The 27,410-nt window shown below is 40.4% G+C and overlaps 1 protein-coding gene across 4 annotated transcripts in view; it reads left to right on the forward strand.

The window, feature by feature from the left end:
* The window catches only part of LOC124049339 (E3 ubiquitin-protein ligase HECW1), a 72,445-nt gene that overhangs the window by 24,280 nt on the left and 20,755 nt on the right, over nucleotides 1-27,410 (forward strand). For 3 of the 4 annotated variants that reach the window (XM_046370855.1, XM_046370856.1, XM_046370857.1), the window contains 8 exons: nucleotides 1,467-1,561; nucleotides 8,020-8,095; nucleotides 8,718-8,887; nucleotides 18,205-18,347; nucleotides 19,198-19,298; nucleotides 20,331-21,328; nucleotides 22,121-22,691; nucleotides 26,069-26,167. In XM_046370855.1, coding sequence (XP_046226811.1) covers nucleotides 1,467-1,561; nucleotides 8,020-8,095; nucleotides 8,718-8,887; nucleotides 18,205-18,347; nucleotides 19,198-19,298; nucleotides 20,331-21,328; nucleotides 22,121-22,691; nucleotides 26,069-26,167 — 2,253 coding nt within the window. The remainder of the gene's footprint in view (nucleotides 1-1,466; nucleotides 1,562-8,019; nucleotides 8,096-8,717; nucleotides 8,888-18,204; nucleotides 18,348-19,197; nucleotides 19,299-20,330; nucleotides 21,329-22,120; nucleotides 22,692-26,068; nucleotides 26,168-27,410) is intronic. The other variant, XM_046370858.1, reaches the window with a different exon arrangement.

Below are 27,410 nucleotides of genomic sequence, written 5' to 3' on the forward strand. Positions count from 1 at the left end.
GTTCACTAATCTAAGTTCACCATAGCAGCATGATACTTGACATACTATCACAGTGAAATGTTCACTGTGTGTTATTTGTTGTTCACCAATATATCCACTGTACTCTCCAATCTGTGATAGTTACTGCTGCATCATTAAACATATTATTGATATGGTCAGACACCAATACAGAGGAAGTCAGCAGTGACTTGAAGTACAAGACACGAAACCACAATCCTTCCCTGACATGAACATAATTGGGATGACAATAAAGTATGTAATGGTAATTTCTATCAGACACAGTTGACCCGTACTGAATACTTTGATGATTATTACCCTTATTAACTTAAAGATGACCAAGCTGCAGTTTTGCCACATGCCAGCTGTTTTTGCTTTTAAACATAAGTAAATTTTGTTCACTTCATTTTGTGTTTCCTGTCTTACACTGTCTGGAGTTGTCTAATGAGGTTTTCTTTGTACATGTACGTGGTTTCATTCAAAGGGTACTTCAACTAAGGATGTTAACTTTTCAATGTTATCAAGCCACCCAAGGCTGTGCAGATAAAAGTTACCATGGTTTTTTTTTTTTCCTTCTCTGTTAGACTTGACTGTTAGTCAATCTGTAGATACTTTATAGTGCATGCAGTATTCTTGTGTATTCTGAGTATATCTTGCCAAACAAGCAGGAAAACATGAAGCTTTACTATGACCTTAATCTCCCCGTGTCCCCTAAGCCTTTTGCTTTTTTTGCTCTAGTTCCCCTGTGTTCTGAAAGACTATGGAGTGCCAGAAATGATAAATGTCACATATCAGCAATCACTGATGACTTCACAAGCAAGTGAAATAATTATTTAAAAATGCTTAAGGGAAATTAAGTGAGATGCTTAATTATAGATAAGGTTTCCATTTTTTCATTTGCCCATTTGCCAATTTCTTAAGATTTTTTTTTTAAATTAGCTGATTAAATTATTTAAATTTTTATACAATATTTTATAGTCCTTACTGAAAACTGTAATTTTAAATGTACCATTTAAAATTTCCATTTAGTTCTGTGAACCATTCAAATGTCAGAACATTTGTCTGTCCATCTGTGTGTTAGCTGTAAATAATATTGAGGATAATTTTAACAAAATACATCTTCACTGTTTATTATGTACTCAATTGTGTATTACATGTCCACACATAATGTATGTGCATGCTATGTACTTGTGCATACATTTCTAACTTCTTTTCACATATGTGTACATGACTGTGTTTATATGAAGATTTGCTGTATTCCCAAATGGCATCAATGAAATTAAAGTGAAAATGTGCCTCAACAGAAAGTCACTGCTGGCATCCCATTCTGAGCGTAAAGAAATGAAAAACAACATAAGAATATTAAAATGTGTGTTGTTGGGAAATAACATTAGTCAGATTCAGTGCTGGTGAAAAGACACTAATCCTTAATTCATTTTCTCTCTCTTTGTCTCTGGATTTTCCCTCAGCTGAGACCCAGGTCTGCTTCAGGTACTATCACGGCGTCACCGGAGCCCTGAGGGCGACCACACCCAGCGTAACCATCAAGCATGGCCCTGCACCTGTGAGTCTCGCCACACCCCCCTTCTGCATTTTCACTTATGCAGATTTGTGTGGCTTCATTGCTCTCTCAGCAGCCCACTTTCTTTATTCCTGTTCACATCAGTCAGCCCTGTCAGTCAGCCTGAGTGGTGAAGAAGCTAATTTGTAACTGGACCTTACCAGGCTACGCCGCAACTACCTGTTTGATGGAAGCACAACGCTGCACCAGAGGCCGCAGAGTTCAGTATACTTCAGTCATAGTTGAGAGAGTCTTAGCAGCATAAATTGTTCTGCTGAGAGCTAATCCTTTAGGATACAGTGTAAACAGAAATACACGTGAACATAGAGCTCAGCAAGATAACAGCGCTACAGCTTCAGTCGCGTGAAAAGATGGGGTGGTGGAAGGAGTTGTGGCAGAAATCAGTGTTGGCATACCGTAAGTAAAAGTGAACTGACACGCTGTTGCCTAGACGTTGCCTAAAACACTTGAATAACTATGATTGGATGCTGCAGCTTAGCTTGCGGCTGAATATATGATGCATCGTGACAGCTGATGCCGATCAGCTGAGGCGAGCGTGACTTCAGTGCTCTGGCTTTACTAACACATTGCATCATACAGTGACAATACTTCATCAGTTCTAGCTTTAGATTCAACTGTGATAATGATGTCAGTCATTGACTCACTAGGTCTGCTTCAATAAAATTCAGAATTAACACATTTAAATAAACATATACGTACAGAAATACAGTATCAAAGAGTAGGCTGCAAAATCAGATCCATTAACAAAGTCCAAGACCTCATTACATGGCAGCAGTTGTGTGACAGACCAACTTGTGCCATAGCAACCATACTAGAAAACAAGAAAGCAATTAAATAAGCAATTAAGCAATTAATTAGACAGGTAGCATCCATGACCTAACTGCTTATTTAGTTCTGGCAAAAATGTAGGTAGTCAAGTCCATGACCCAGGAGACTGACGACAGTAAAACACACGGTCTTTAATTAATCGAAAAGGGATTCGATACACAGGGGCAAGCCACCACAACTGGTGGGAGAATAGGCAACAAACAGGAAGTAAGACAAGGATAAACAACACAACAGGCAAGGGCAAGCTAAAACAGGAAATACAGACAAGAAGAAATAGTTTAAAATTCATTTAAAGCTCCAAAATTGACAAGAATAAATGTTGAGAACTAAGTCTGCAAGTACATGTTATAATATATTGTATGCATAAATATCACACAAGTGTGAGTGTGTTCTCACTTGTTAACCTGCGTACATATACATAAGAAAAGTAAAAAAAAAAAAAAAAGAACAAAGCAAAAGTGCAGCTAATTAGCAGTGCTTGATTAGTGAGTCCCATTTATAACCTTCTGGGTGAAAATGAAAACAGTGGGGTTCCATATGATGGCTGTTGATGTAGAGGATGTAACATAATCAAATGGTACCAGTGTTAGTTAGCTGTACAACAGATCACAAAACTCACCGTTCTGACTCTGGCACAGTTTAGAGTAAAGATTAAAGATTAAAGATTAAAGTGACATATTTTTTCATTGGAGGGAACTCACTCCAACGAAATTTGTTCTCTGCATTTAACCCACCCAAGTGACGTACACACACACAGCAAACCCGGGGCAGTGGGCGACCGCGTGCAGCGCCCGGGGAGCAGTGGGGGTTAGGTACCTTGCTCAAGGGTACCTCAGCCATGGACACCGGGACGGGGAATCGAACCAGCGATCCACCGGTTACGGGTCCGACACCCTAACCGCTGATCCACGACTGCCCCACAGAGTAAAGGATGGGATCACTTTATAGATCAGCCAAAAGAAAAAATAATGGTTAAAAGTGTGCTTCATTGATTCTCAGTGTTTGTAGACACCATCATAAATCAACATTTATTTATTGTTTTTTTAATTTTCATTTATTTTATCTCTCTCTATATATATCTATATTGTCTCTAATTGGTGTCATGTCACCCAAACTTAACAAAATAATTTTGGTGTCCAAACCTAGCCAAACTGTAACGGACTCAAACGTTAACCATGTAACGGTGAAGGTCTTGTATGCCGCTTACTGGCACAGTCTTACACGTTTTTTTAGAAATAGTTATATATGTATGCCTTTGTGAGAGTCATTTAGATCTGAGGAGGCTATGTGAATACAACAAAATGAATGATTAAATGCAATATTTAACTGCGATTAAACATTCTACTTATAATCATCAGAAGTAGAAGAAGTTAAAGGTATAGTGTTGATGACTTGTGCTGGCATCTGACTCTTTCGCTGTTTCTGACATGGCGTCTCTATTAGGAAGTCTAGCTAGATATTATCCGTTGGATAAGCAGTGTAAAATAAATAGTGGTCACATGAAAAATGTGAAAACCCTCAGATTAATTTTTTTGACCAGTAGTATCAAATATTCTCTCTGAGCTTATCAATATTGTCACCGTCCTTTAAAAGCCTGTATCAGTCAGACCCTGTTATCAAGAGGGTGTCCAGCCGAGAGATTACATTTCAGCGTTTGCCTTCCCATTCTGCTGCTGTGGGACCCTGGAAATGCTGATGAGCCCTGAACTTGATCTCTGCTTGCTTCCTGAGGACAAAGGAATAAAAATAACTGCCATAGAAAGGGAGACAGGGAGGGAGGGAGGAGTGGAGATCACAGAAGAGAGTCCACTCCAGGTAAGTCATTCAGGTTTTTGGAGGTGAGGGATGGAAAGCACCAGGTCAAACAGCAGGAGGCAGAAACAGCAAAGGGAGAACAAGGAGGCGACATGACGGACATGGACAGGCTGGAAAGCAGTGGAGGGAGATTTGCCTGCGTTTAGCCTAGCCGGTCAGAACTGTCAGAAGCTGCAGACAGAGACGACACAGCATCTGTTTTTGTATGTGTGTGATGGACGGCATGTGTCTCCAGCTGGGACTGCTGTCTCCCGGTCACTCTGAGAGAAGGAGCGGGAGGAGGACGAGGCTCAGCTGGATAGCCTGGGTAACTGCAGAAATTCACGCAAACTTTCTCTTTCCTTAGACTTACACTTGTGACAACTCATTCACTCGTGTCATGAGTTGTCTTGCAGCATCTTGAGAGATATGACTAAATACAGAGCTGCGGTCAGGACGTGGTTAGCTGAACTTAGCATGAAGCCTGGAAGCAGGGGGAAACAGCCTGGCTCTAAAGCCCACTAACTAACATGTGTTGTTTCCTTTTTTTAATCCACAGCCTAACAAATGTAAAAACAACAATTTGTGTTTAAAAGGCAGTTAGATATTTGTTTTTTCTTGACAAACAGCTGGTTGCAATGACTGCATGTCTTGTCATGAGTGTTTGCATTCTCCTGCCTGCTGAGGTGAGCAGCAGATGGTTGTAAACACACAGCTTAGGCTGATCTCACCATAGAGGTAGTAAGAGTAAGAGTTTTTGGCTCAGGAGAAACTTAATAAACTTTATGAAATGGGTACAACAACTACTAATTTGTTCCTTCTTATAAATTCAGCATATTAATTTGTTTGTTTCCCTGTGCTAAGTGTCAGTTTGTTGCAGCGGTACTGTACTAGCCTGTCTGCTCCGTGCGTAAAGTGCTCTAAAGTTATTTATTTCTTTGTGTAAAAAAACATTGCATCCATTTTGCGTACAGCGAGGGGAAGTGAAATCCGATCAGAAGTGGTTTGCATAACTGCACACACAATACACTGATACCAAATTATTGTAACTATGATAAGCCAGTTTGGGCCAATAATATACTATAGTTGGTAAATAACAACAAATACTGGTTCTCTTTTCAGTTTTTGCTTCAAGTGTCATGGCTGCCTCCATCAAAGGTCATACATGACTGCTGCTGACTGGTCAACATTAAGTGATGACATTTGACAAACCACCCCCACCGGACACACTTGACACCAAGCTGACATACCCTCCTCCACACTGCCCGTGTCTCTAGTCCAACTGTCCTAACTGAGTTAGATCCCTCAACCTCTCTGTCTTAAAAGGTTTTGAGATATAGAGAAATATCTCATACCCAGTCACACAGTGCCCTGGTGTAAATGACCTGTAATCAGATGTGGATCCACTTTGCAGATGCAGGCTGTCTCTTTCAGGCTCGTCGTGGTTGGGGGTAGGGGTGCTTTTATTGTGTAAAATCTCTCTCCTCTTACATCATTTATGATTCTTGCAACACTTCAAGGATGCTCATGACTTGTACACACTGTTCCTTTTATATTTTTAAAGCGCCTGCCTAGTAGGATGGTAGATTATATAAAACGTGTTGCAGATGTATGAAGTTGTCTTTTGGTTTATCTGTAAGATTAGAATCTCTGGCACTTTTCTCTCTGACTGTACACCACAAGGCAGATTAGCATCTCATTAACATGAATTGGTCCAGACATCTGTCATTTCCTTTTTGCCTTTATTTTGTTTTTTTTATTATTTTTCTGTTCCCGGCCACTTGCATAAGCATTCACAACTTATTCAGAGTTTTGTGACGACACACTGCAGCATTTTGTAAGACTCTGTGACACACTGGCTGTTTACATCTTTTCATACTGTCTCCGTTTCACTGCTTGACTTCCTGCGTCATGCTGCTTTTGCACTGATGGATAACCAAATTAGCAGTATGCCTAAGATGATGCTTTACTCCTTAAAATAAAAAATATCAGCTAACTTCATCTCTTAATTTTTTTATAAAACAAAAATGAATGCATATGTTGCTATAATACCAAATCATACAGTTTGGTGTATTTATTAGCAGAGCAAGGATATTTGTCATTTCTTCAGCATGATTGTTTATTCAACAGCATGAATGGCTTGTGATGATTTTTGGTATGAATATCAGTTTGATCATGACACCCTAAGTTTTCTTTTAGCACCACTATGCCACTTACCCACTGGTTACAAGCAAGCCACACAGATAAGGGATTCAGAATTATCCTTCACCGAAGAGACGTCCTATAACCTGACATGATTATCACACTTAAACATTAATACAACAGTGAGGTGACTCAAATTAATTTTGAGTCATCTCATTTCAATGATTTTTAGCTATCCTCCAGCTAATACCCCGATGATGTTAACAGTCATCCAGTGGGCGATAAGATAACATAAGATAATCCTTAATTAGTCCCATAACTGGGAAATTACATGTGATATGGGTCACATATGAACTAATACTGTAGCTTGTTTGTAAAATCACATTACAGACGCTCCCGATCTTCTTCACTGTTTTTTTTACTGTTTTTTTATTGAAGAGTTTCCCTTCGAGGATAAATAAAGGAATTCTGATTCTGATTTGAATTTTAGAACTTTCAAAAGTTTCAAAAGTTAATATTTTTATCAACAGTACTGCGACACCTGACCATTACATCAACTGGGGTTTTTAATGACATCACATTTTAAGTACAAAGCCAACTTTGCAGCTGTAACAGCTTCCACTCTTCTGGAAAGGCTTTTCATAAGATGTTGTAGTGTTTCTGTGGGAGTTGTTCACGCAGTAAAGCATTTGTTAGGCCAAACACTGATGTTGGACCAAAAGGCCTGGCTCGCAATCTCTGTTCCAGTTCATCCCAAAGGTGTTGGAAGGGGTTGAGGTCAGGACTCTGTGTGGGCCAATCGAGTTAGTCCATGTGAAACTCATCCATCCATGTCTTTATAGAGCTCTGCTTTGTGCACTGATGCACAGTCATGCTGGAATAGAAAAGGGCCTTCAACAAACTGTTGCCACAAAGGTGGAAGCATAGGATTGTCCACAATGTGTTGATATGCTGAAGCATTAAGATTTCCCTTCACTGGATGTGAGGGACCGAGCCCAATCCCTGAAAACAGCTCATCTCTATAGCCGGCACCCTCAAAACCCAGCTCACAAGAGAACAGTAGATGCATTATTAACACTTACAAAAGTGAAAACAAATCCAGAGTGAAGAATTTGTGATACTCGGAATTACAACAGTGCAGTGTCCCTGTGACTTAAATATGATACTGGCCACCATGTTTTTTTTGGCCACTGTTTGTTTTAATTTTATTATTTACACTCTCCTCCATTTCGGCCCCCACCCCATGTTCCTGCTCCTCCTCTTCCATGCTGTAAAATCAATGTCAGGATAGTGAAGACAGAGTATTGATCACAGGACGCTGTCAGGCAAACTGAAGTGGAGCTTTAAAGAGGCTGTGTTGAAATGAGATGGATGCTTTGTAGAAACAGCTTGTGCTTTCAGAATTTTGTCCTCATTTTTCATGGTGTATTTGAGCCCTATCTGTTATCCAGTTATTTTACTGCATTCTTTGTCTACTTGTAGCCTGTTGTGTGTTACTTGTATATCATTATTTGGCTGCAGTGACCCACTTTCCTCATGGGCATCATTAAAGTTTCATTTTACAGCAAAGGAAGAGAGAGAGACTGGTGTAGCAGAGAAGGAGTTTTTGAGTGTGTTTTCATGTTCTTTTCATGTGAGGACAATTCTTAAGTCTTCATTTCTGTCGGTGTCCTCAGGTGTTGAAGCCAGTGGTTAGTCCTGAAGTCAACCATGGACTGGGCAACAGGAGGCTCATTAACTTTTCCCTGTCAGGTAGGATATTGACATCTGTCTTTTCCTTTCTGTCCATTCCTGTATTGCTTTTCTTACTGCTTTCATGACCCTTCATTTAATTTGTTCACAGCGATCGTCCTCTTCTGACCCTTCCCCTGAACTTCTATTAATGTCTGTCACTTCAGTGTCGTCTCTCTAACAGCATGACATTTACTACTAAAATACTCTGAAATGAGTAACATAATACCTTTCTAAGTTTGAGATTGTTGTTTTTTTTAAATTAGTGATTTGACTATATGTATAGTCACTTATACCTAACTATCTCTCATGGAAGGAGTCCATGTGTGTGTTTTGTTCTTTGCTTTTCTTGCCATCTGGTGATCCAGTGTACTTCACACTTGGCAGACTTGTCTATAGTCCACTCAGCTTCTCTGTCCCACTACAACAATCCACTATGTGGAATGAAGTACAATACTTAAGATAAAAATGACTGTGAAAATTAATTAAAATGACTGATTTTTAGCTGCAAGTCTCTAATGAAAACCCAACAGTGTGTCATGATCACTATTTGATCTTAACCTGTGCCAGAGTTTGCTTTCACAACAGAAGATGAACATCTTTGTGAGATTCCCCACTCTTTTTGTGCTTCCTCCTCTTTCAGACCTCCAGGCAGTTGGTTTGAAGAAGGGAATGTTCTTCAATCCTGACCCCTACCTCAAGCTCTCCATTCAACCGGGAAAGCACAGTATCTTCCCCTCGCTGCCTCACCACGGTCAGGAGAAACGCTCCCGAGTGGTCTGCAACACAGTCAACCCGCAGTGGAGCTCAGAGGTACATGCGCATTTCTGTTGATAGACATCCTTGTTATATTTAGACATGTAAATTGTTTAAAGTACATTTTATCCATCTTGTTTCTTGTGCCATCTGGGCTCTCGGCTGTGCTAATTGCCAACTTAAAGCCTCCCCAGGCCTTTGCTTAAACTTACCCGCTATTATCTGAGCAAGTGGGGAATGGTTTGTCTTTGATCAATGTAAGGTTTCCCAGAAGAAAAGGTGAAGATTAGTATTCAGTGTATGCGGAAGATGGAAGGTATAAATATGTGTGGTCTAGTCTGTAGACAAACATCGTCTCGAACTTTGAATGACACCTTGATTTGACACCTTTTCCACACTTGTTTGTCACATTTTGGTCATTTGATTGTTTTCAGTTTATTCCTTTCAGATCTCCATCTTTTGATAATATAGCATTAACATTAGCTTACCTTTACATAAATCAGCAGTGTGTTGGATTGTTAGATAACATAAATGGTAGAGATAACATTACTAAATTTTTTGGGTGGCCTTACTTAAAAGGAAGAGAAGAAGGTGAACTCAAAGCAGCTGAAAGTCCAAGTTTTAAACAATCCAAATAGAATAATCAAAAGACAAAATGTCAAGAAAAGGAGTTCAAAAGGTAAGCAAAGACAATCAGCAACAGAAGGAGACACACCAGAAGCAGGATGAGAATGACTCAGGGAGACTCCAGCCACACTGACCCAGAGGGAAGACACAGCAGAGGCACAGCTGATGTAGACGAGGGAGACTAGACACAAGTGAAAACAGTCAGGGTGTGGCATGACAGTATGTTGGCATTACGTGTAACGTAAGGAAAGCTTAAGTATAAAAACAGAAGTTCTCAATATAAACCCAATGACAAAAGGGTGATTTGGTGCTTCCTTGGTTTCAGCAGTAGCATGGGAGGATCAACATAATCCATGAAAATCATGTTAGCCCTCTGGAAAACAAGATCAGTCAATTGATTTGCCCATTTAGGGACATTTTCTTGGAAAGCCTTACGTTTCTGAAAAGTTCATCAGTGATCAGTCTGTAGTGGATGCAACAGATTAGTGTCATGAGCAAACAGGCTTCAAGCAATGTTTGAAATATATGATAATATATTCTGTATACAATGTGGTGGAAAGATTCAGCATAAATGAAAACTTAACTGTTACAAAAAGCTAGAAGAATAATTTAATCCGTTCATTTAGTCCTGAAAAAGGTTTAGTTTACAAGCGGCACACATGTTGTAATGAAATAAGTGTTAACGGAGAATTAATTTTTCTTGATCTTAGACCCAAAAGCACGACAGTGTAACTCAGTGTAGAGATACGGTGATGTTTCTTTGTCCATTTACATCCTAGCAGTATAATTCTGAATAGTATGTTGACAGGAGTTTTTTGTCTTTGAAATTTTGAGCTGATAGAAAAACACCTGAGCTGCTAATTTGATACTGCTGTCTTAGTCTGTGATTACAGTGAAAGATATCTTCCAGAGTCTTACCTTGGTGAATCTCAGAGTGATGGTGAGCTAAGTCTGGTTGAAAACTACATTCACTCTCCTGGTTGTTTTATTTTTATTTTTTTATAACTCAAGGAAATACTGAACCAGCTGTTTGTATGAATGTATTCAAAATATGTTCTGGTTAGTTCTATCTGTCCTGCCATTTGTTCGAGAGTGAGATCCTGAGGAAAGACTTACAGAATCTCTGAGATCAGAGCAAAAGGCTTTCCGAACTTGAGAAGTAAACTGAAGACCATGATCAGAAGTATTGAAGCTTATGCAGTGCAACAAAGTGAGCAGACTTAGAACACCCGTCCACAACAGTTAGAATACTGGTTTTACCCTGGGATGATGGGAGACCAGTGACGTCTCAGGCAATGAGGGACGATGGTCTTGAGGAAACAGGCAGGGGGCGCAGCAGCCTTGCAGGAGGTCAGCGAGAGGCCATGTTCCTGGAACAAACTGCAGGCAGTAACATATTTTCATGTATCTGAGTCCATGGTGGGCCAGCATAAGTGTTATTTTAAAAGACTAAGGGTTCTGTTGAAACCAGGGCGGCAGTCAAAACAAGAGGTATGAAGCCACTGAAGAACCTGGGTGTGAACACTCTCAGGAACACATGTACAGTTAGGTGGGCCATTCCCTATATTGGGGTGCTGCTGATTGGCTTCCTGTCAGTTTTTATCTGAGCACTCCTGATTTAGTCAGTTTGAAGTTGCTATAGAAATTGTTTTTATTTTGAGGAGCTTGAGTACTACTGCAGATGACTTTGGCTCAATTAAGCTCTCTTTACTTTGGCTGATGAACAATGTTTTCTCAGGGTGTGACGTAGATATCAGTAACGCTATCATCTACAAGGTCCAGGAGTTACTATTATGTTGACTTGGTGGTGTTAAAGGTTCAAGTGAATTACATTAATATTGACCTTTTCTGTAAACTTTACATATTTATATGAGAGAGCATGTGACATGGCACAGGTTGATAAAATGGACACAACAACACAAAACCTGTTTTCTGTCTGACTGTAGTGTCTCTCTCAGAATGCTATACAGCACCGTCTCTGCCTTTTATTATGTTGCTCGGGAGACTCCATATGCTGACTTAATGCAGAGTTCGTCTTGGTAACATCCACTCAGCTCAGAGCCACTTCCCTTCTCCAAACAGCTCCCATGTTGAGTGGAGCACGGCGTGCTTAGCAGTAATGTACTGTATAACTGTAATGGGTCTCCACAGCACAATGGCTCAGTCAGCCAACCTCCCATGCTGCAGTCCAGTGCTGTGCGGGTTTAAGAGAATTTTGCAACATGATATAATGAAATAAAAAGAAGTGAATGACATATTATTATTACAATAAAAGAAAATGAGCCATGACAGGAATGGATCCATGAAAACTGCTAGGATAATGGAAAGTACCTCTCATGGAATTAAGTACTTTAAGTAGGTTTATTCTATAAAGAGAAACCATGTTGAATAATTGATACAGGGTTATATTTATCTTTATTGCCAGCATATTAGATCAGTGTGATATGTATGTGATTGACTGTTGATGATAATGATCAGTAGAGTTGTACTTTTCAGTAGGCAAAGAGATTTTTAAAGAAGCTTTTTGATTTGGACAGGATAATAGGATTCAAGGAGCTTTATTGTCATTTCACACATATAGAAACATGAGGTGGAACGAAATTAGTTTCCCTGGTCCCAGTATAAGCCCAATAACCTACAAAATACCTAATGCTATACATAACAACACTATATAATAAAAACAACCAGAATAAATAGATAATAAATCTCAATAGTTAATAAATAGTCTGTAAACTAAACAAAATTTAAACACTGCAGTGATGTTTAAATCAGCAGTTTTGGCCACGGGTTGCACCATTTTGATTGTCTTGCATTGTCCAAATGAAATTAGGTGCCTCAATATGCCTCAGTATGCTGACTTAATGGTCATATTTTCAATTAGAATTTTTTCTATTTTTTTTTTTTTTAAATTGGGTTCAGTAAGAAAAGTCTGCTTACACTGTGTGACTGACAGTAGGGATGGTGATAAGAGCGGGAGCTGCTCCTCACACAGGTCAAACATCATTCACCAAGTGTTTTAAAAAATAGAACACTCTTGCACTGCCATTAAGTAAAGTCATCACCCTCAAGAAGAACCCAGACAATAAACTGTCACTTGTCTGACATACAGTCACAAAGATGATTATCAAGATTAGATTAATCACACCTTTTTCATCAAGTACATGTGTACACGGAATTAGTGTTGAGAATGGTGTCAGCAAAAGAAGGATAGATGGATATATACCCCAAAGAAATGATTGAAGATAACTGTAATGTAGCTGTAGGAGAGGAACTAAAAAAGCATAGTAAAGCAATTGGTAACATCATACATTAATATAGAAATGTACGAATACTAAGCCAGTATGTTCAACTAACTGGACAAGCGACCTTTGGCTCTGTGTAATGGGACATTTACAGTTTATAGTCTGCAAAGATATGATAATGTGATATAACTGCATAATCTGCAAAGTAAACAGAAGAAAGTACGATTTTAAAATGCGGATCTTCACACTTTGCGCACATTTCATCCACAATCAAATGTTGATATTTAATAGGAAATTATAAAGTGAATGAAAATGACTTTGGGTACTGCGTAAGGATCAATGCCTTTCATGTGGAGAGAGCGGCGTGTCTCATGCTGTGCCACGCTGTAGCTCATACTGCTGTGTGGATGGCGTGTGGTGATGAAGCGAATTCCCGTTATCCACCTTTTTACATGTGAGAGAGACAGGATCTGTTATAAGAACAGACCCTGGCTTGGATAGTCATGGCAGTACAGTGATAATGTCACTGAGCCCCAGTGGAGAGCTGATCTGACTGTATGATCCTGCCTTTAGTATGCTGAAGTGATATTCCCATCTCGGCTGGAATTCTACTTAAATACTTTTATTTCTCATCAAGTATCGCTGACGTTTGAATGAAATCAAGCTTTTTGTAATGTCAGGTCAGGAAGGAATAGAAGCGAAGGACCATTAAAAAAAATGATGGAAATATTTTATTCTGTGTAGTTTGGTGAGGAAGAAAAAAGGATTCTTACTTGTGCCAGCTTTACATCCATATTAGAGATGTTCCTATTGGCTAATATACCCAAGACTAAGTAAGGGAAGTTTAAACTTGGACTAGTTCATGAGCATAGAAGTAAAAGATTCAGGAAATGGTCAAAATTGAGCACATCTGTGCATGTGTGACGTTAAACATTCGAAATTGAGCACATTACACATCTTTTGAAATCACAGAGCTTGTTGCTGCATTTTGCTTTTATATTAAATGCATATGACAATCATATATCATGCTGTCATATTTGTTGCTTGTAGCTGATGCTGTTCTTTTAGCAGCTTGATTAGCGTCTTCACTGTTTGCGCATCAGAGCCTGTTGTTGAGTACTACTGCATGTGTGAAAAAGTTGTATTTTTTTAGACTGCAGGAAAATATTTTTTTTTGCCCATATAAGATCCCCAATATCAACTGTTCGCACTGTTTTAACAAGTGATCACATACATAACCTACAGTATATAGGCAAAAATATTGGGGCATCTGATCATTACAGAAACAGGGACTTTAATGACATTGCATTCTAAATACATGGACAGCTTTGCAGCTGTAACAGCTTCCAGTCTTCTGGGAAGGCTTTCCACACCATTTTGGAGTGTTTCTGTGGGATTTTTGTCCGTTCATACAGTAGACCATTTGTGAAGTCAGGCACTGATGTTGGATGAAAAGGCCTGGCTCGTAATATCCGTTCCAGTTCACCCCAAAGGTGTTGGATGGGGTTGAGGTCAGGACTCTGTGTGGGCCAGTCACGTTCTTCCATACCATGTCTTTATGGACTTTGCTTTGTGCACTGGGCCACAGTCATGCTGAAATAGAAAAGGGCCTTCAACAAACTGTTGCCACAAATTTGGAAGCATAGCATTGTCCAAAATGTCTTGGTATGCTGAACCTTCAAGATTTCCCGTCACTGGATGTGGGGTGCCAAGCCCAACCACTGAAAAACAGCACATCCAAATACTTTTGTCTATGTAGTGTATCTGTATGGCTTGTTGTGGGAGTGTCATATGTAGCTCATCAACTATGTATGTTGGTAGCACAGCTTTCGTGGAAATATGAGAAATAGAGACCCATCATTTCACCCTTTAGACAAGCTCTCAAGTTGTGGGCTAGACAGTTTATTTCAGTGTCTGTCCCAGGACTGTAGAATGTAAAGAACTGAAGGATGTGTGAAATAATGAAGACAGTATCTCTTTTTCTGCTGCATCGATTTTGGGGATTGATGTAGCTTCTTGCCCCTTAACAAGCGGACCTCAAGAACTGAGTTTCAGACTGACTATGCGAATGCAGATTGAAAGATCTGGGCATTTACCAGGTAACAAGAGTCTGATGAAGAAATGAGTTTGTTCATCTGTCAGTTTGAGAAATGAAGGATCCCGTGTTTTGGCACTTGATCCATACCAGGGACTAAAAGTTAGGATGTATCAGCCTTTGTTGCACAGATTTGGACCTTTTATTTTTAATCTGTCTTTCATGATTTTTTTTTTTTTTTAATTTTTTATGGCAACAGTTTGACTGTTAACAGCATTCTTAGCAGTAAACCTCAGTTTCCATATGATGAATACAGGCTGAACTGCCTTCAGTGTTTCAGCTTCTTTACCACTCGTCCTACCCCTTTGTTTGCTCATACCCCTCCTCCTCCTCCTGTCCCTCCTGTCCTCTGGCCATCCTCTATAGCTTTATTTCATTCATCCTCCTACAGATTAGCATTATATTCCACTGCTGCACCAAGACACACCGTCCTCCCAGAATTCCATTTCTCTCTCTTGCTCAGTCTCTCTCTCTCTCTCTCTAACGGTTTCTCTCTCCTGTGCAATCTTGCTCTCTTTATTGAGATGATCCAGCTTCTGCCACTCACAAACACACACTTTTGCTCTGTGTGCAGTCTTCTGGCTTCTCGTGTAAATTATTCACTCTGACTCCTTTTCATCTTGCTCCTTTATCACCCTGCACTCCGATTTCCCCAGCCCAGGCTTTCCTCTCTCCTCTTCTCATTTGTCAGCCTTCATAGCACCCCAGTGTCATTTCATTTTGTCCCATGCAGCCAGGTGCACTTTACACTCTCCTTCTCTTACACCCCCCCACACCTTTTTCTTGTTTCCTTTCATCCATTTTCATCTGTCCTCAAGCACTAGGACTGAAAATTAAATACAACTGAGCATACAAAAAGAACCACATCAGAAAACCAAACACTGTTGGTATGATTGCACGCACTCAGTGACTGTAATGCTTGTTTAAGCACAACGCACTTGCAGGGTTAGCAAAGGACTCGAGTTAAAATCTACTGTGGCTGCTGCATCTAATACACACACACACACAGCTCTCTCCCATTATGTCAATGTAAACACGGCTGTGTATACTCAGTAATGATAATATGTAATGAAAGCACTTATGCTAATTAAAAAGACATCATAGCATGTTTTTAAGTTTCAAAAGATTGCAACCTCGGTCCAACAACAGTTTGATCCACTGCCTCAGAAAGAAGTTCAAACCATTCACATATAAAAAGATGGACGAGGCATCTTCTCTTCCGCCAGCTGCACGGAAATGAAGCCAAAACATCCTGCTGCCATATTGTTCTGGTGACGTTGTTTCTATCCCCAATGGCAAGCAGCACCCGGTGTTTTAATAATATAAAGTAATATAACGGGGGTAATAACAGTCGTCGGTGTCAAGCAGGACCACAGCAGGAGGTCCAGACACAATCCATGGGAACCTGAGAGACGAGAAAGCACAAAGACTCAAGGGAAGAAGTCAAGTTAGTGACTTTGTGGAGGGTGAGCAATTTGTGACCTATAGTGAAGCTCTGCTGCTCTGCTGAATTACAGGCCACTCTAGTTAACAATTAGCTGATGCTTGCTAACTAGCCACAGGAACATCAACCAGTGTCTGCAGCTATCTGAATTCCCTTGACAGTCATTTTGCATTAGGCAGTCATCCAGTAATTCGCTTAGTGCTGCCTCGAGAACACAGACTGACCAGTCATAATGTAGCATCGGCCAGGTCCAACCAGGATCCCACTATCCAGCTTTACTTCTCCATGCTGCTCCATAGAATGTCATGTCATGCAATCATTTAAAGTCATGGTTGAACATTGCGACTGTAATGTAATAGTGATTGGTTGGAAGGAGATATGTTTATTCCCCTTTCCAAAACCAGAATCAAACCTTAACAGGTGTAGGCTTTGGTGAGGCTGCAGTATGTGGATATCCTCATTCCCACTGAACCTCGCAACAAGCAAAGTTGCTGCTTTTGCTTTTTAATGACAGTAACAGTGGATACAGGTTGTACAGTGGGCAGTGCTGCGCCTTTATTTCACTGTCCTGTTTTTGTTATGTCTAAGTGATGTTAGGCAACAAACTGAAAAACTTCTTAGCCAACGCTGAGCAAATAAGTTTGTTACTGCTAACCAAGGCCACTTCATCAGGTCATCCTCCCATCTCTATGGTACAATAATGATTACATTACCCTGTTTAAGGTGTGACAGATGGTGTTTCACATACATTTTCCCCCATTTAAAACAATAACCCGGTGACCCACATTCTACAAGACATCATGGAGTTAGGAATAAATCAATTCAGCAGTCATTTACCCAAACCCGTGGCTATGAGTGTCTACTGTGGTACACTTCCTGTTTAAGAATACAGGACAATAATGTTTGGAGCAGTCATGAGGATAGGATAAAGATACAAGGGCAAAGGGATCTTTGTGTTGAGATATATTAACCAATATACAGTATGTTTTTAAAGGCTTGTACCAATATGGATATTTTTGGATTAAAGCTGCTAATACCTTATAATTATTGCCAATATTCATTTAAGCATTAGCCACATGTCTCAAAGGGTTTTAAGCTGCAGTTGCTGTTTCTGTCTAAATTATAATTTTGGGAGGAGTAGAAAATGCTTTGGAGGATTTGGACAGATGAAGTTACATGCTCTGAAGTGACGTTTAAGAAGCTTGGACAGTGATCAGACCCCCTGCTGAGAGACACAGAGAGAGGGGACAGTGAAGGGGAGGGGTAGATCGTTTATTTCATCCAAACTAAAACCACATATGTCCATAACTGGCTTGCGGAGAAAAAAAAAACCCTTAATTAAGCAGCTACAAGGCTGAAAAGATATTTTAATTCATCATAACACTGTACCCTGAACAAAAGAGACCATCAGTGGGCATTAAGAAAAGGAGAAGTGATGGTAACAGTGTACAAGTGAGAGTGAATAAACAGGAACGACATTTTGGAATTTTCCGTGTCGATTTAGGACAGATTTAAAAAGAGACAACCATTTTTTGTTTTTCATGATACAGTCAAAACAGAAACTGATCTTATTGGACAGAGACAATTTAAGGACTAAAGACTAATTGGAAAGTTTGGTTACATCACCATTACAGGGATGTGTATTTCAGCCACTTTCATCTAATAACAATTTCTAAACTTGGTCAAGGGTAGGGAAAAGATGTGGCTGTGGTTGAAATGGCCCTCCTGTCAAAAACATCTTGTTTCTTGACTGTGATGCTTGAGCTTCACTGCAATAATGAGGAGACTTTGCCTGTAAAGTTGATAGTATTTTGTTGTAGTATTTCCTCTGTTAAAGGCTAATAATAGAACTGTGTACAGGCAAACTAGTATGAAAGTCTAACTGTCATGACAGATCAACCACATCCAGTGACACTGAGTGCTTAATCTTTATGATGTTCTTTTCTCTGTGTTTCTTTTTCTTTAGAGGTTTAACTTTGTGTCTCTGCCCACTGACGTCCTGGAGATCGAAGTCAAGGATAAGTTTGCCAAGAGTCGACCAATCATCAAGCGCTTCCTGGGGAAGCTTTCTGTCCCAGTTCAGAGGCTGCTGGAAAAACATGCCATTGGGTAACACGCACACACACACACACACACACACACACACCATTGACATTCATGCAGAGTGCAGCAGGACCGTGTGCCATCAGTCTAAATATTGCTCTAATGCTTGATGATTCAAGTCTGTAGAGCTATGGAAGGTTTCCCACATACACAAACCCACACGGACAGTGGATGAGATGAAGGATGTGGGTGGTGATCTCATGTGACCATGTGATTTTAGCTATGACGTCATTAGCTACACTATATAGACAAAAGTATTTGGATGGAGCTGTGCTTGGCCCCTCACATCCAGTGAAGGGAAATCTTAATGCTTCAGCATACCGAGACATTGTTATGCTTCTAATTTGTAGCAACAGTTTGTTGAAGGCCCTTTTCTATTCCAGCATGACTGTGTCCCAGCACACAAAGCAAAGCTCCATAAAGACATGGTTGGATGAGTTTGGTGTGAAAGAACTTGACTGGCCCACACAGAGTCCTGACCTCAACCCCATCCAACACCTTTGGGATGAACTGGAACAGAAATTGCGAGACAGGCCTTTTAGTCCAACAGCTGTACCAGACCTCACTATTGCTGACCTCTTTCCAGAAGTGTGGAAGCTGTTACAGCTGCAAAGCTGTCTGTTTATTTAGAATATAATGTCATTAAAGTCCCAGTTGGTGTAATGGTCAGTTGTCCCAGTATTTTTGTCCCTATAGTGTTTCTGTACAGACACCCTGCATTTCTGCACATTCTAGCTTGTCAAAATAGATATCCCAGCAACTTCTGCACTTTCAATTCTCTCATTTTCTGCCTATCTCTCCCTGCATTTGAACTTGATGCACTGTTTGATTTTTTTTCTATATTTTTTTTCCACAGGGATCGGATAGTGAGTTATTCCCTGGGTCGCAGGTTGCCCACAGATCATGTCTGTGGCCAGCTGCAGTTCCGCTTTGAGCTGACCTCTTCGATTCACCCAGGTACCCAAGACATGCCATTTAGCACCATGGACAGACACAGAAGCTCCCCTTGGCCTTAAAAGTGCAGTTTGTAAGATATGACCAGAATTCAGAAACATTCAAAAAATTACATTTTTCAACCTAATGTGAAGAAACTACAGTAATGGTCTTATGCCAAAGGCATCTGTGTTTTGTGTTGGAGAGCTATCTACTGAACTTTGAATGCTAACCAGCTAAGCCTGACTCGTCCTGTCTCGTAATACCATTGCACCTGAGCAATAGTTCAGTGGCCCTGTAGTTTGTCAAGCTCTTTTAGCGCTTAGTCCAATAAGTAAACAAAACTCACAGAATGTCAAGAAGGGAAATATTCTTGCACCAGTTTCCCTAATGAACAGAAAAATACAACTGTACACCTTTTCAATTCAAGTTTCTCTCCTTTACCGAGCTAAGACTAGCTTTATTGCTTTGTTAAATGTAAAAAACACTTCATTGAAACACACAAAAATAATTAAACCTCACCAAAACCCCTGATTGTCTTTCCATAGTCATCTCTGGTTTGGTCAAAACAAATGCTCTTTTCACCACAATGTGAAAATGTTCGGGCTCTGCATGCTGTTTTTGGTGATGACGTGATAATGATGTTTTGGTGGTGCCTGTCTCTGCTGCTTCACCTTTCACCTGTCCCGCTGCCTGCCTTGTCTTCTTGTTCCTGGAGTCATAGTCCTCATCTAATTTGCTGTGCATCACCTCTACCTTATATTAACTGCTTGTTTGGCAGACAACCATGTTCACTGGGAGGCTTCAGTGCTTTGTTGCCTATTGTGTGGAATAAAAGAAATCCCTGCTTCTGTTGCAGTAATTTTGATCTTTTTTTAGCTGTCCTTTGTGGGATGAGAACTTTTATGAATTCAAAATTCAACGACATTATTTCCAAAACATAAGTGTACACAGCACAAAATTGCTGATGTTGAGAATATGGTTAACCCAAACTGAAGGATGGAAGTATAGGTAAGTCTAGAGGATATCTTACATTTTTGTGTGTTCTTTTCTTAGATGATGAGGAGGTATCTCTGGTCATAGAGGCGGCCTGTCCTGAGTTGGAAAACGCAGCAAATGTCAACCATGCTGCAGATGACGACACGCTAAGTGTGGGACCTGACATGCCAGACCTCCCCCTGGATGCCCCTCCTGACCCTGAGACTTCTGAGCCACCAGCCGCTACAGCGGAAGCCTCCACACCTGAGGAGGTCCAGCCTGCTGAGAAGGAGGAGGCTGAGGCAACACCCGAAGTGGAGCAAGGAACTGTGGAGGAGGAGAACACAGTGAGAGAGGATCCCGCATCTGCAGAACCCCAGGTGGATCCGGAGGAGGGAACACTGACTGAACAGCAGGAGGAGAACAATAGAGCAGAGGGACAGCAGGAAGTACAGGAGGAGAGGCAGCAGGTGGAAGAAGAAGAGGAGCAGAGGGCAGAGTCTGCAACCCGGGCTGAGGAGGAGGTGGCAGTAGAAGAAGAAGAAGAAGAAAAGGAGACTGAGGAGGCAACACAGCCAAAGTCAGATTCTGACAATCCTGTGGAAACAAACAATGGGGCTGCTACTGTGGAGGCCCTCACAGAAGGAAACACCACATCCCAAGAGACCCCTGTGGAACCAGCTGAAGAGACCCCACAGGAGGTTACAGAGGGAGGAGAAAGAAGCTGTGTCCCCTGCACCTGCCCATCCCTCTTTTCAAACTACAACTCCCATGGTCCCTCGCGGCGGAAAAACCGTCCCTGTTCCCTTCCAGTGTCAGAGCTGGAGACGGTGATCGCATCAGCCTGCGGTGAGCCGGAGACTCCAAGATCTCACTATATCCGGATTCACCACCTGCTGCACAGTCTCCCGTCGGCCCAACACAGACATCCCAGCCAGGACGAAGAGGAGACTGGGGAAGGAGAGAATACAAGTATCACTCAAGATACCACCTCCACATCACCAACATTTAAAATCTCAAAGGAGGAAGGGCAAGAGGATGACGAAGAGGAGGATACAACCCAGTCTCCCTCTCAGGTACAGTGAGTAATGGCTCCCAAAAAATATAAATTAAATGAAATAAGATATGGATTATCTTGGAAAAGGAGAAGTGCAAAATTTATCTTAGTATCTTTATTTTTTTATCTTAAGTGTCTTCTTAAGTTGATGTTTAAGTAGTTTTCAAAATGCTTACTCGAGTAAAGCTACAAATCTACTTGAGCAAATAATCACATACATATTAACAATTATGTCAAAAAAGTATATGAGTTTCAACTTATTGCATTATTTGTCAGACAACCATGATGAGACATGAGCTGTAAATCACCAGTCAAGGGCAGTTAATGTGAGAACTTTTTTTCCTCTGCCAGAAGACCAAGGAAAAGGAATAAAAGTGAGCCTAAGAATGATGTGTCTAATCTTAATCAAAGACTGTGGTTTAAATCACAAGGAATTTTTTCACTAGAAATGCATAAATGCATAACATAAATAATTAACAGTAACCTGATGAGACTGCCCAATGGTAACTTAGCAACAGTATTGATTTTCTTTAGAAATTTACAAATTTAAATTTACAGATTTAAATTTACAGATTTAGAAAAGGAAGGGTAAACGTGTCCCCTTTACTGAATTTAGAATTATTGTCTAATTTTTTCATACAGAATGTAACCTTTATAATGGCCATTGTGAAACAGAGAGGCTATCTCAGTGAAGTAACGTTTTATCTTCCTGGTTTTGGGAAAGCCAGCTGTGTCTAGCCAACTAATGTTCGCCTTGCAAGGCAAAAAAACCCCAAAAAACCTTCTCGTTTGTGTCTGTGTATTCCTGCAGGTCCCAGAGTGTCCAGGCCGCTGTTGCCGTCGTTCACTGCCACGCAGCCTCTCCATTGAACGCCTCTCTGAGCTCAACCAGCTGCTGGATGGTGAGGGAGTGGGACCTACAGTCAGGAGGATCTCTCCCTCCTGCCTGGAGAGCGAGGAGGGGGATTCCAGCAACGGAGGAGGAAGAAGAGGTGGTGGGAGCACCCACAGACCTCCGGGTGAGAACGAGTGCGAGTTTTGCGACACCTCTTGCTACAGCACCTCCTGCTACAGCACCTCCTGCTACAGCACTTCGTGCTACAGCAACTCGGGCTATGAGGGGAGGAACCGCTTCTGCAGCCACACCCGCCTCTCTTCAGTGGACAGCAACAGACTCTCTGGCAGCACCGTGTTCTCATCTCAAGATGAAGACGAAGATGAGGAGAGCGCCTTTGAGTCAGTACCTGACGCTGGCCAAACGCCAGAGGGCCAGGTGATGAGTGGGGTGGGAGGAGACAGGCGGACGGGAAGGTGGAAGGAGGCCAGGAGAGGAGAGGATGGGGAGCCAGCTGTGGCGGGGCCCAGCGATAGGAACAACCTTGGTGAGATAAAACAAAAAACCTTCTAATTGTTTGTTTGTACTTTGATTTTATAATAATACATAATAATCAGATTAGAAGTTCACCACAAGTTCTTCATTAATGATACTTTATTAAATGAACTGGTGGAGAGAAAGAGCTCGATATTGAACAGGCTTTTATTAGAGACACTGTTGAGGGCAAAATGTTAGTCTTGATAAATTTAGCAGTTCCATCAAGAAAACAAGCCACACCTTAGCTCTGCTGTTAAACTACATCAGTGAAACTCAGTATTTCCTGCAAAAGCGTTTCACATTAAAACCAATCTAGCTACATAATTCCTCACTTTTAATCTGAATAATCTGTTGCAAGTATTGAGTAAGAATAAATAGTTGCAGCAGTTAGTTCTAAGTCATTATAGCACCAGTAATTCCACCTGCCTTCATCCACAGTTTTCATTTGAGAATGTACCCTATGTGGCAGTCACAGCTTAACTTCTTGTTAACTGTGTAAAACAGGCATTTGAATTTTTAATTTGATTAAATAAGTAAAAACATTTAATGAAAAGTGTATTAGGGAATTCACTGGAAGATGTAGGAAAGCCCCAAAGCCATTAACATTTAACAGACAGATGAAGCCAGAAATGTTACATAAGAACAGGGATAAACACGAGGTAATACTGACAGCGATATGGTCATATACAAATAAATTAACCTAATTAAAAATGGTCAAAGTGCACAAATAAGACATTTCCAATTCCTGTAAAAAATAAAGCCTGTATAAGCTCCATATGGCCTGCAGTCAGACGAGACTGTTTGACTGGCCTTCTGCTGGATGTGGCTCCATGTTTTATACTGTATTATATATATACTGTATATCTATATATATATATATATATATATATATATACTGTATATCTATATATATATATATATATATATATATATATATATATATATATATATATATATAGATATACACACACACACATGCCTCTGAGATTAAAATCAGCATGCTGCCAGGTTTATTCTTTCAAATGGTTTTCTTTTTTCCCTTCTATTCCCATTATTTTGAAAATAACATTAAATGCTGTAGTAAGTTCTTACACAAAGCTATTAAAAGATATCTGCAGGTGTAAATTATTTTCAAGGTAAATCATAGAGGCTTAATATCCCCTTATGTCTGTTTTCGAACTTGACATAACCTCATTGACTAGCGGACCTGTGCTACGTGATGTAACTATGGATGGAGGGAGCCTGTTAGATGGCTACGCTGATTGGATGAAATACTTCCCATAGCTCTTCCTTGGGTGACGTGTTGTAAATAGGTAGCAGCATGGTGGATGAGGAGCTTTTGCCAAAAAGAAATATCTTTAACATAATATTGTGATTTAAAGGTGCAAACAGAGATGTTCATTTCAAACTATAACAGGATCTTTCAAAATCCTCCTGAAAAGATCAATTTAGATTATGAATCCTGAGTGATTAAACAGATTGTGATGTTATTTTTGGACAGACTGCTCACCAAGCCCCTGAGTTAAATGAATAATTAATCCAATCCAACAACAATTGAAATTGCCTCAGGTGACATATTTGATATTATTGGTGTCTGTCATCCATATTGATGACTCTCTTCCAAAAACTGGTATACAGGCCTTCCACTGAGCCTGGCTCCCAACCCATGTCTCCTATGACTGCTGAATTTGGAGCATAACTAGAAACACTCAGGAAATAGAAATAGAAATATCAGATAGCTTGTAGAAAAGCTTCTCTTATTGGTAACTCCCAAGACCCCAAACCCCAGCTGCCTAGTCATATTGTCATTAATTTAATCAATTTTACTTTGTGGTATTACATGGTATTATATGGTCTGGATGAAAATCTGATTCTGATTGGCTACTACGTGTCAGTTAATTCATGATAAAAGAGATGTTTCTGAAACTGTGTGTTCACCATTCTAGTTGAATCCACTGGCTACGGAGGCCCTGACATTAGAAATAATGGCATGAAAAACATCTGAGTATCAACATTGAGTGTATTCCTTCAGAGTCTCATCCTCACCACAGGGTGGCGACTGTAATGCACAAAACTGCAAGCAGCTTAGACTTGCGCTGTCTCTCTGAACTTACTCTGTTGGCTTTCACGTATGCTGATGTGAACCCCCTCCCCATTGGTTTAAATCATGAAAGTGTGTTGTATGTTTTGTGGTGGTGAGCAGAGCTTGAGTTAAAGACATTTCTACTGTGAGTCATTTTCCTTCCACATTTCCTCATTGCAATTACCATGATGTTTCAGCTTTTTTGTATTAAAGCAAGTACTCAGGAGTAGACTCATGCTTACTCATTGTTCACGTCCTACAACAGTGTCCTTGGTGACAATGTTTGTAATGTTTCTACACAATGAGACAATGCTTTCTCATTAATTTGACAGCATTGTATGGATTACATCTCCTACAGGCTGACTTCAGTTGCAAAACATGTTGTGTATGTTTCCATTTTGCATACATTTTCGCTCATCTGGCACATTTAGCATTTTAATAGCAGATGGAAATACTCCAACAAGACTTCATATAGCCAATGAGAGAACCTGTTATAGGGTGTTGATGTGGACTGAATAAAAGTACTACAGTATCTTCACATACCACTATGGTGTTGTTATAGCTCTGTTAATGTTTGTATATTAAGAATGGGTCAGACAACTTTTTGTAATGCGAAAGATGTTGGTTGTAGTGATGAAAGCATAGAGAACGATAACTTCTGCAGTTCCTCAGTTCTCTGCAGAACTGCAGTTCCTCAGCTCTTCTGCGTTGAGCGGTGGTGAAGTGGTGAGTGGTGAGTGGTGAACAAAGTGGAGCATTTAGCAGCTAAAGGGACAGATTTTTTTTTTTCAGGATATGGTGGAGACCAAAACCAGAGCTAAACGTAATGCTGGTCCTGCTGTGTCTGCTCCATGTGTTCATTAAAATCTGCTTCACGAAGTTTGTTTACCGCTTTGTCTGCTGCCTTCAAGTGGCTAAAATAAATCAGTTCTAACATCTAAGGTCATGTAAATGTTGAGGTTACGCAACTTACCGTAAACTATAGTTAAGGTTAGGCAACTAAAACACTTGATGTTAGAGAAAACGAACATAACCTGTGTGAATTCTCATGTGCTGTGTGAAGCATTCGATCCCACCCATCCACGATCCTGACCTCCACACTCCTTCTGCCCTGCTAACGTAAAGCCGGCACTCAATGTTGGCTAGCGGACGAAAATCATGTGCTGCAAAACTGCCCAATATGAACATAGTTTCCATGGATAAAAGGCAACTTTTGTCCAGTCCTTTCCTAATCCAACAGATGGTATAGTGTGTCCCTAGCCTTTCGGTAATTTATACCGTACTGTCTCTCTGATGTCCTGTAGGCTCAGGCTCCTCCCCTCCTGTTGGCCATCTTCCAGTCCTGCGACCCAGCCATGACCTAAACCATTTTCCTGCTGCCACTGACCAAGCCTTACCTCCAAGTAAGAACCAGCACCTCCCAGTCTTACTCTGGAGTCACATCCCTACACCTTAGTTTTCTGTGCTGAGTGTTTCTGTTTGTGTGTATGTGTCATGCCTCCATGTATAGTTTTTTTTTGTTTTGTTTTGTTTTGTTTTTTTGCAAACACATTCCATCCTGCCTTTGTGTTCACCCTCATCATCTCATCCTTCCACCTTACGCACCCCCTTTAAGTTTAGATGTCCTCCTTCGTTTATGGTTCAGATCTGATCCACAGATCCACACTCGAACTGAGGGTTTCAGGACTGAGGGTGTCGTACACTGTACAGGCTGTAAAGCCCACTGAGGCAATTTACTTGACTTGACTTGACTCGAATACCCAAGTCATATCCTCTGATGTCCATCATGAATAAATATCTAAAAGACCTCATGGAAATTGTGAAAATAGATGCTTCTTCTGTCTCCTGAAGTTGCCTGAAGTTTTCTGCGGTATCAAATTGTTAGCTTGTAACAAACACAAACAAAAAAAGGGGATCAAGTTGTAACCCAAAGTAGAAGTAAAAGAATAAAAGAATAATAAAAAGAATAACTTTTTCCTTGTGGTACGTTCAGTAATTCTTTTTACATAATTAATGTTGCATTAATTTATTAACGTTGCTGTGGGGCGTCCAGCTTAAAAAGATGAATTCAAAATAACTCATTTGTCAGACCAGCATTCATAAAAATCTTCAAGTTTTTGGTGTAAAATTATATGAAATAGACAAAGAGATCAACACATTTTAGAAGCTGTAACAGGAAAATGGGCAACAGGCAGTGGTTGCTACCCTGACGGATAAAGCTGTATAGAAAAAGGATAGATGGATGGATGGATGGAACAAGAAAATTATTATGTTGCCTGGGCCATGTATTTATATCTACTGTATCAGTTCCAAAAACTTTGGTAAGTATGACTCATTTACACACCAAATATGAAATATACATTCCAGGTATAAAAATGCCAGAATTACCTTTTAGACAGTATAAATTTTGTCTTATGTTGCACTACCCAGTGAACCCAGATCAGGATTCAAACCTGCAACCCTCTTGCTGTGAGGTGACAGTGCTAACCACCACACCACCATGCTGCCCAACAGAGCTAATAATACAGCTCCATATCATATTACCAGACATTCAAGTTGCAGTACAATTTATTCATGCACTGTTCAGCATATAAGCAATGTGTTCAGAGTCCTGACAGCGTGGATTGGATCCACTTACAACACATA

This window comes from Scatophagus argus, chromosome 18 (assembly GCF_020382885.2).
Source record: "Scatophagus argus isolate fScaArg1 chromosome 18, fScaArg1.pri, whole genome shotgun sequence".
NCBI lineage: Eukaryota > Metazoa > Chordata > Actinopteri > Scatophagidae > Scatophagus > Scatophagus argus.